The sequence below is a fragment of the Caloenas nicobarica genome, chromosome 21 (genome assembly GCF_036013445.1).
Source record: "Caloenas nicobarica isolate bCalNic1 chromosome 21, bCalNic1.hap1, whole genome shotgun sequence".
Classification (NCBI taxonomy): domain Eukaryota; kingdom Metazoa; phylum Chordata; class Aves; order Columbiformes; family Columbidae; genus Caloenas; species Caloenas nicobarica.
Genome location: NC_088265.1, coordinates 5,462,521 through 5,472,771, shown reverse-complemented (window position 1 = coordinate 5,472,771; position 10,251 = coordinate 5,462,521). Strand labels below are relative to the sequence as shown.

Here is a 10,251-nt window from a genome sequence, read left to right as displayed (position 1 = left end):
GCCCCGCCCCCGGCGCGCGCCGCCGCCACCGCCCACCTTCCTTTCCGGCCGTCGCAAAAGGGGCGTAAAAACGTCGTCCGGTGTGTAGGGGACTGAGGTAAATGCCGGGTTTGTGGCGGCGGCGGGCGGGAGGTGAGGGGATGGGTGCTGTTCTCTGGGCTTTGCGCGTCCCTCCGAGGTGGGACGGGGTCCCCGAGGGAAAGGGGCGACGTGTGGGTGAGCGCGGAGGTCCTTGAGGTCGGGCCTGGGCCTGTGCTGCGGGTTGGGCCGGGGGCCAGGGTGTTCCCGCCCGGCCTGGCTGCGGGTGGATCCCGGCCGCCCCGGGGCTGCGTCCTTCGCTTGTCGGGGGGCGGTTGTCTGGGCCGAGAGGAGCCCTTGTCCTCCCACCCTCCCACGCTTCGGGTCTTTGCCCATGAGCGGCCAGGCCCGGGTGAAAGTTCTATGCAAACTGGCCAGTGTGGGGTTATTTGTTTTCGAGTTTTTCGTGGTTTTCTCCCCTTGGGGGGAGCGACCATTCGGGGAGAGGGGAAAAGGTGATAGTTTTCTGCATTGGAACTCATTTTTCTGGTCATTCGGGACAACACCCACAGGAACTTCCTAGGTGACTAAGTGTGGTTTCCTGATAAATGAATGAGTGCAGGTTCGCCTGCTCCCAACCTGTTGAGTTTCTGCACAAGCAAAGCCCTGTTTGCTTGTCTCTCTTCCTGTCCCCCTGCCAGGGTTTTCTGAGGCTGGCTTTTCACTGTTGGAAATTGCCTTAATTAAGCTGTGGAGCGTGGAAATGAGATCACTTTTTCTTATGTCACTATTGACCTTTGATTTATGCAGCTTATTTTCCCTGACTAGTTGTTCGTGGCTTTAGAGAGAGCTCTGTCACCGTCCCCTCTCTAGCTTTGTTCTGTTGGACTTCACAACTAGTTCGTTTTTGGTTTTTTTTTTTTCCTTTTCTCTTTGGCTGTTATAGTTAAATAGCAAACTTTTCTTTTTAGTCTCCTTTCTCTACTGCTTTTCCTGTAGTTTCTGTGGAGAGTTACGTGTTTCTGGTCACCTGCCATTGAGGGAGGTGGAACATTGCAAGGGTCCTTGTTCGCGCTGGAAATGCTGTTCCTGCCCGTGTCTTCTTTTCACAGCTGCCTCATGCTGTTGTCTTTGATCAGCTAAACCTCTCTAGCTGCCGCATGGTTCCTGCGTATCTTAAAAGTTGAATTGACAGTGAGTGTTCACCTGAGCTGGGTGAAATTTAGAGAAGAAAAAAGCCACAGCAAAACTGAAATGAGGAACTGTGTTTTTAAAATTCAAAAACAAGAAAACAAACACACTTATAACTGCTTTTAGGTGGTTGCTCAGCCTCACCAAAGACGCAAAGCTTCTTCCAATCAGTTAAACTACCACTGCAAATGCAGAGAAATCTTTAGTGACATCAGTTGATAAGCTGAAGTGGTGTCTGGCTCTTCCGTCCGGCTCTGCTGTGAGGGAGATTGGAGGAGACCGACTGTAACATAAGTCAGTGCTGCGGTATACAGTTCTGCTGCTGCTGAAATTTAGGCTGCTGGCTGCAGGAGATTTGCTTCAGTAAGCAGCAAAGAAAGTAAACAAGTGCAACTTGCTATTTTGTAACTGTATTGAGAGCACTTGTTTCCTCTCTTTCCCTTGGTATTTCTCCAAATATCCTTTCTAAGGGAGAACTCTTATAAAATTTTCTTGGTTTGCTGATGGTAAATAAAACTCTTGATGTCTTAATATCTCCTTTGTGCTCTTCACCTTCAGTATGTCTCAACTCTTTATGTTGCAGGATCTTATGATTCTCCATAACAGCTGCTACCTGCCAAATAAAAATTCGGAGGCTGCCCAATCCATGAGTGGGCATCGAAACATCAAGCGGCGATGTGGAGACTCGCACCTGGAATCCCCCGCGGTCTGCGGTCATGGTCCCGCCGCTGGCTGCGTGTTAAGCAAACTAGTCCAGTTGCCGACGCCTCCCTTGTCAAAGCACCAGCTGAAACGGTTAGAAGAACACAAATACCAGAGCGCCGGCCGATCCCTGCTTGAACCCCTCATGCAGGGTTACTGGGAATGGTTAGTTGGAAGAGTTCCAGCCTGGATTGCCCCGAATCTGATCACCATCATTGGACTGTTAATAAATATATTTACAACTCTGCTATTAGTATATTACTGCCCAACAGCTACAGAACAGGTGAGTTATGGGCCTCTGACGATCTTTGTTCGTGGTTACTCTGATCTACTAGCAGCCGGCACTGTTTTCTGGTGGGTTCTTGTCTTTGTGGAGAAGTGTTTCTCGCTGAGCAGCCTGCAGTTTTCATACATTTAAGCTGTTCTCTAGAAGTACTTGTAATGTGTGTGCACGCAAAAAGAGCACGAATGGATTTTGGGATCAGCACACTGCTCGCTGAGAGAAACAGCAGCTCCTTTGACCAGTGTGGAAGGGCCTGCCATGTGAAAGCTGCAGCCCTGCAAGACTTAAGTGCATGGGCAGACAATGAAGAGATAGATTTGCAGCTGTCTTGCATGGCATAGGGAGTTTTTGCCCGCTTACTTCTTCTGCTTGTGACTGGGTTGGTCACCTTCCGCTTTCTGATCTAGAGTTACCACGTGCCAAGAAGCGCAAGGTGACTCGACTGGCAGTGAGCTGAGGCTGCCCCGTGAGCCCAGCTCGAGTTGCACCACAGCGAGGAACTTGAGCTCGGACGAGGGACTGAACTCCAAAGTGGTGCAGCTTGGGAGATCAAGGCAGGCCGGTGTAACTAAACCCAGCTCACTAAAATAAAGGAACCTGTGTGGCAGTTGGTTGGATCAGGGCTTTGGGTACAGCATGTGATGAGCTGTGGGAGTGCAGAATTGTCTTCTCAAGCTGCCTGAATCGTCTGTACTGTGAGAAGGCTGGATAAAAATCAGTAGTTTTATTCTCTGTTCTGAATGCACTAAAAGCTCCTGACCTGTCCTCAGGAGAAATGTCTTAACTTCCTGTTTCAAGGATATAGAAATCTTTACAAAGCGTTCCAAGACTTTTCTCTCTCACTAGGGTTACCTCATAAGGTACTTGAAGACTTTTGTACACGGCAAAAGTTTTGTCACTTGGATGTTGATTCTTAAAAGCTGCTTGTACCTGTATGCACTGAAAAAGGGAATTGTTCGGTACAGACACTGTAATAAATATCAAATAGCTGGAGAATGTCTCTAGCTTTTAAAATACCTGAACTCCTTCGTAACCAAGTCTCCCAGGTTGGGACAATACTTCGTAGTCAAGTGGCATCAGGTTGTTTCCACTCAGGCTCTAAAAAAACCCATGTAGCTTGGTACATTCAACGCTTTGTATCCCTGTTCCACATATGTAGTAAAGGGATGTTTGCCTCTTCTAGAGATCTGTCAAAATAGTTTCACAATAACTTGTGGAATTCAGCAGGTGTAAGATAAAAAGTGACAATGAAGCTTAAGCAGAGAGTACTTAGAGCAGCTCCTTCCTTTTTCACTGTGGAATTGTTGTGTGGCTTTTGTTTAACTTGCCGTTAATTCTGATTACAGAATTACGTGGGGGCCAATTCTCTGGAGATACTTCAGCCTGTCTCTATTTCACCAACTTAGTAGTTACACTGAACCAGAACATAATTTACAATTTAGAGTCCAGTTGTATTTTGGTTGGTAATTCAACTTGTGAAGTAAACCCTAAGCTATGCTCAGAGCATCAGAAAGTCACAGCATTCGCTGTCAGCTGCTGTATTAAACCACCGTTCTGTGTTTAACAGTTTGAGGGTTACTTTGTGCTAAGTGCATGAGATTGTCTTCTCACTTCAGCTGAAAAATAACTTTCTGCTGAGGCAGCTTTCAGCCTGATCTGATTTGCCATATGGCACTGCAGCCCGTGTGCCGGCACGGCGGGGAGGCTGCGGCGCGCTGCTGGAGCTGGGAACTTGTGCTTTTAAGTGTCAAAAACTGTCTGGGAAAGAAAACGGGGCTTTGAAATTCCAGAAACGGATTTTTTTTTTTCCCCTTTAAAAAGCACTATTGCTTTCAGATGTAAATTGTCTCTTCCTTGTAGCTCTTAGTTCTGTGGGGTTTTTTTTTCTTTTTTTTCTTTTCAAAAGTGACTTGTCTCTTCCTGTTAATGAACAGTGCAGCCGAGGGACTGTGACTGTCACAGCCTCACCAGTGGCCAAAAAGAAAATGAGACATCAATATTTCTAGTGACTGCTTAGTTGAGTAGAGTCCAGCTAGCAAAGTGCTGTGCAGTGGAGTGGTACCTGAATATTTTTAATAAATAAATAAAAAGATCTGAATAAGAGAGGGAACTGTGAAGTCTTACGCAGATACAAATAATATCTAAGTGGGAATACCCACACTGGTAATGAAAATAGCATTTAAGAAAGAGCCAGCAACCTTTTTTTTTAAAGTTTATAGAGGGAAAATTGCATGACACTGAAAGGTAACTTAAACCTTGCGTGTAAAATCCATCCATAAGAAATAGAAATATCATCATGGGATGGAATTCTGCAGCATCTAAACCTTGTCTAAATGCGATTCTCTTTTTCTGGGGAACACGTTTCTCGCTTACCTCTCTTTTTGGGCTGGTTTGTGTAGCTACGTTGCTAAAACCAGAGCACAGTGCCAGCTTTTGAGGCAGAATGAACTGTTTTAGTAAAACGCAGTAGCAGGAACAATGCAAGCGGTAGAAAGAATATATTGAAGTTGATGTGCCACAAATGAGTCATGGTTGTGTAGACCAAAAGCAGGCTTGCGAGAGGCAAGTCAGCTTGACTAAGCTGCTTTGCTCTATTTCGTCTTTACTGGCATGGTCTGTAAAACAAATGCTCACTTTTTATAGTGTGTCAAATGCAAAGACTCCAAAATATCCAATAATATCTGTTTTATGGATATGTAAACTGAGACAGACTAATGGCAGCCCTCTGACTTTTGTGGTCATAGTGGTTTAAGCTTCAAATACTGAAAAAAGCTTGAATTGTAGTCTTTGGTCTGCCAGGGAATTTGGTATCATTTTTATTTCTGTGGAAATAAAAATTGCTATCCAGGATGTGAATATTAAGGGTAATTAACACAGATTTGGCAAAGCTGCTGTTACCTGGTAATAGAAAAAACAATTGTTGGTGGAGGTGCTGTACTGCAGAGCTTTACACATCTTAGAAAATGTAAAAGCTAAACCTGAAATCTCAAAATTTGAGCACTTTGCAGTGCCATAGTTCTCAAATGCCACTGCAGGCTGGTGATATCCTGTACTTGGCAGAGTTGGAGTATGTGACACCTCGCTGAGGTCTCGTGAAGATGAGCTCAGTGTTTGTGACACCGTTGAACATTTTAGGGGCTAAGAAGGTTTTTGAGTTTCCAAATCACGCGCACAACTTACACATAATACTGCTGGAAAGAGAAGCAAGACAAGAACTTAATTGTGCACCGCTTTGCAAGTGTAGTATTGTGATTTTTATTTTTTTTTTCAGATATGCAGTGCAGCTTCCTACTTTAGAAAATGTGCTGTGCCTATTAATCCAAGCTGGTAATTCTTGTCACTGTTTTATTTACCTTTCACATGTCATAACCCCCTCTGCAAGGACCAGCTACTGAAAGTGTGACGAGGAAGCGCGTGCAAATGAAAAACTGCTGTACGAGAGCATGAGATAGTTCGACTTCAGGCTTTTTTTGTTTTTTAAGGTTTAGAAAAAAATTTTTACTGTCATTGACTTTTCTTTCTTAGGCACCTCCCTGGGCGTACATTGCTTGTGCGTGTGGCCTTTTCATCTACCAGTCCCTGGATGCTATAGATGGAAAACAAGCAAGAAGGACAAATAGCAGTACTCCGTTAGGAGAACTTTTTGATCATGGCTGCGATTCGCTCTCCACAGGTATTGTCATTTTTAATTGAAGTATGAAGATTAAACGATGGTTTTGGGGATTGGATCTGGAATACAGAAAAATTCTTCTTTACTGAAGAAGGAGGCAACTGAAATCGTTGAATGTGTAGCTTTTCAGTCAGCCTTTCTGTAGACAGTGCTCTTGATCAACTGGATGTCTTATGTGTTACACTGAAAAAAAAAATTAAGCATGTGACTAATTTAATCAGAGTCAGCAGTCTTCTGTGTATGCTTTATCAGAGTCTTGGTTCTAAAAAAAAATATGTAAGAAGCTGTCAAAATACTCTTTATTATTTTAGATTGAATCTATATAGAGCGATTGCAAGACAGGTACGAAGCCTAAAGAATGGGACAGTAGAAGTCTTGAGTTTAAGATTAGAATGAGCAAGATGAGTTCCTAGGTATGTAGAATTCATTGAGCCAGCCTAAAACTTAACCCCGTTGCAAAAGAATGATCAGATGGTTTTGGTTACTTAAATTCTACAGGTCTTAAGTATTTAAAGCGCTGAGGGGAAAGCATAGATACCTTATGAATCTTCAGTGACAGACCTTGGATTTTCTTAATGGCATAATAAAAATTTAGAAAATGAGAAAAAAATATGTCCAGCAAATCTTGGATATATGAGAAAGCCCCCAAACTCTGGCTACAGGTTCCAATTGTATAAAGCACTTAAGTCCCTTGATGCTTAATCCCATTAAGCTCAATAAAAATGTAGGAGACTAAGAAACCCTCAATATTGAGGACTTCTGATAACTGATATGAATTTAAATATATGTATTTACAGTCTGTACTTTTAAAATGGAAGTGTTAACCTCTTACGTCTGTGAAATAAACCACGTCAGGATACCTTCGCACTGTCTCTTCTCTGGTTCCATTGATAGATTTGTTTCTGGTAGGGATCTTCATGCACATATACACTTGATCTTTTTACTATGTGATTGATTTTCTCCTGCAGTCTTTGTGGTTTTGGGAACTTGTGTTGCTGTGCAGCTGGGAACGAACCCTGACTGGATGTTCTTTTGTTGTTTTGCTGGAACGTTCATGTTTTACTGCGCGCATTGGCAGACGTACGTCTCTGGAACGTTGCGCTTTGGCATGTAAGTACCTTGGCTGAAAATAAAACTGAAAGTTAGGCTGCTTTCCTGTCTAGTTGCACTTTATGTGATTGTAGTTCAGATCCTTAGAGCAGTAATAAATTGTTTATTTTCATATGTGCACGTTGAAAGCTTGTGACAGCTATTCTGTGTTGGATCCGCAATTAATACTGAATGTTATTTAGCTTGTTTTAGAAGTCGTATAATGTCCTTTTGTCATATTGGTTCATTGAGACCTTCTGTTGTGACTTCCCTTATTTATTTAGGTTTAAAGTACCTGGTGTTTCATCCCCCAAAATGTTATGTTTTTGTCAGTTGGTGGCAGTTGGCCTATAGTGTTCAGCTAACTATGTCTTGATATTGCTTGACTTGGGATGATGTATAGTGAATCTTTACTATTAACCGTAACACTTAAAATAGTGTGTTAATTGATGTTGTGCCTACAGTTTAAAGTTCTGATTCCATTTTAGTTAGTGTAGACTGTGGTTCTGTCAATGGGACCAAAATTGTGATGCCAAGACAATCAGTGGCTAAAATCCCATTTACTGCTGGTTGAGGGTAGATGGGGAAACAGAACATTGAGGATTTGGTGAGCTGTGGGATTCGCTAACCTTAATGGGGAAATGTATGTTTGTTCTGTGTTTCCATTGATAGATCTTGCAATCTAACAAATATATTTCAAGTAAATATACTGCAGAATAATTTTGCATCTGGAAATCTCTGAAACTTGCCCTGAGTTTGTATGGGATTTTGAAACAATGCTACAACACACGCTGTTTATTTACAGTATTGTTAGTGATCTATAGTTACCCAGATACTACTAAAATAATATAAATGTGGATCTCTCATCTAAAACAGCCATTTTGGCAGATTACTAATGCAGTTTCTGCTCAAAAACATAAGACGTTGAAGCAGCTTTCAATGTCTATTGGAGGAAGAAAAGAACAAGTCTAGACCCCTGTTCTAACCCTGACTACACCAAAGCAGATTAGATTAGTTTCAGTCAATTCTAATATTTAAATCTTTAAAGTAACACATGTGGCTCAAGTCTTGTTTTAGGTTTCTCACTTTTATACTATACCGAAAGTCTCAATCCTAAAGGCTTTTCGCTCCCTTTGAATGTTACAGGGCCCTGATAACCCCAAGGAACATGAAAAAATCAATCTTGGCATGTGCCTGACTTTACAGATGCAAGTATCAAAACCACTCAGTTTGCCTTTGTGCTGCAGACAAATGTGTAATTACTCCTGGTATTAACTGTAACTTTTGCTTTTTGCTCTTGTGAGGAGTCTTTGTGTTTTGGGGACAGCATTTTGTAGCAGATACTATTGTTCTGCATGGCCTTCTGTTATGAAAATTTGATGATCTATCAATATGCAGCTAATTTAGAGGAGGCAATAAGCACACAGATACATGTGTATCATTATTTTAGATAACTGACAGCACTGTGTAGTAAACACATTTGTTTCTTCATTCGCCCTGTGTCATAAGGTTAATAGACTGCCATAAGTTGATGTTCATTTCTATGGCAAAAACTGAGATTATTTATCCAGCTAATTGATTCTCACTGTTTGCTACTAGTTTCTTTCTGAAGCTTTCATCTCACCAATCATAAAACTGAAAACAAAGTCTATATTTTGTCTATCCTTTCAGATTCCCTGGAGTGCACAGGCTTAGGTATTCTTACTGCTGAGTAAGTGCAACTGGAGACAGATGTTGGAAGGAGCCGAAAAGGTCTTAGTGCACAGGAGCTTTTACCTGTCTGTGTATCCCACATAGGAACTCTGTCGAAAATACATGGAGGGGCTGTGAATCGTAGTGATGTCTTAGGAAACGTGACAGCATTTCTAACTTGCCTTCCGTTCCAAAGCAGCAGGAAAGAGCACGTAGTTGGTTATTGTATTTCTGTGATGAGATTAAGTCCAAGAAATTGTATTTCATTACAAACATCAACTCAATAAGCAAATTGGAAAGGGCTCAGAGAAGAGCAGCAGACTGCTAAAGAGAGAGATTAATATTTCAAGCCTTACAGCTCAAACTGGAATGGTTAAATGTCTAATCAATTTGGCTTTCTGAAAAAGTCCATTGTCTTAAAAAAAAATCGATATGTCAGATGAAATGTGTGCTTGTGGAGCAGAATGTCTGATTTGTCTACACTGTCAGTGTACCAGCTGTGACAATTCACTGACCTGTGCAGAGGGCACTTTGTGTTAGTCTGTCTGCAGAGCAGGAGTGTTCTCCCCGAGGGAGAAGGAAACTGCATCGCTTCTGCTAAATTCCTGCGGAGTATTGCGGGTGGAGTAGGAAAACTAGGAGTTTAATTGTGCCTGTTTACTGAATCCATCAACTGCGCTGGTTCTTTTTCTTCCCACTGACAACTGTGGGGAGCTGCCCTGCGCTGCTCCAGGAGTAATCAGTTGAGATGGTAAAGTCCTGTGATCTGCCTGCATCTTTAAATGATCATACTAATTAGATCTTGGCAGCTGATGCGGACTTTTTGATAATCAACTTGAGTTGGTTAAAGAGCTCAAAAAAATAGCTAGAGGTCAGTATTGCTTAAAAATTCCTGGTGAGGAAGCAGGAAGTGTCTCAAAGCAAGTTTGGCTGTTACAGTAAAAGTCAGTGTAGTAACATCAACAGTGCAGAGACAGCAGGGAACAGCATGAATAGAGCTGGAGGAAGAAGTTTTGTTTAAAAACAAACACCTGATCTGAGAATGGGCTCATAAAAGTGCAGGAATATACAGAAGAACTAAAAGGTGGCTCTGAATTGCAGGAAAAAATTGATATTGAAGCAGTCCAAATAATTACTTTGTTCTCCTGTTTTATAGCCCAGTAACTGGTTTGTCTGGATTGTGGACTTGCTGGGCTGCAATATAGAAGGAGCTTTGTTTCAGGCTTAGTCTTGTCTGGGTGCAGCTGTGCCCTAACTGGGGCATCTCAGATTTGGAAAAAGTGAGTTTTCTTCTGCATATCACAAAAATCAAAGTGGCCAGCCCCAACAGGATTCCACATGTCCATGTGGAAGCAGATCTGGTATTTTAGGAACACGGTGTAGAAACGAGAGCACTGGGGAATGTGGTGCACAAAACCTGAAGGGAATCTGCCTGCCTTCAGCTGGAGCCCAGTTGGAATTACTAGCTCTGGCTCTTCCAAATCCAGACTTATTCCACCTGGATTCAGTCCTGCACCTGCTCAGGGTTTTGCCTTCAGGAAGGATTTTGGGAAGCGTCTGTGTTTCTGCAGGTTTGGTGCTGTATTCAGCCTTGCAAGCTCAGTGC

General features: G+C 42.5%; 1 protein-coding gene across 4 annotated transcripts in view; it reads left to right on the top strand.

The window, feature by feature from the left end:
- The window catches only part of CEPT1 (choline/ethanolamine phosphotransferase 1), a 31,842-nt gene that overhangs the window by 1,076 nt on the left and 20,515 nt on the right, over window positions 1-10,251 (top strand). For 3 of the 4 annotated variants that reach the window (XM_065649537.1, XM_065649538.1, XM_065649535.1), the window contains exons 2-4: window positions 1,793-2,194; window positions 5,720-5,867; window positions 6,833-6,974. In XM_065649537.1, coding sequence (XP_065505609.1) covers window positions 1,799-2,194; window positions 5,720-5,867; window positions 6,833-6,974 — 686 coding nt within the window. In that variant the 5' untranslated portion in view covers window positions 1,793-1,798. Of the gene's footprint in view, window positions 1-52; window positions 98-1,792; window positions 2,195-5,719; window positions 5,868-6,832; window positions 6,975-10,251 lie in introns of those variants that run through there. The other variant, XM_065649536.1, reaches the window with a different exon arrangement.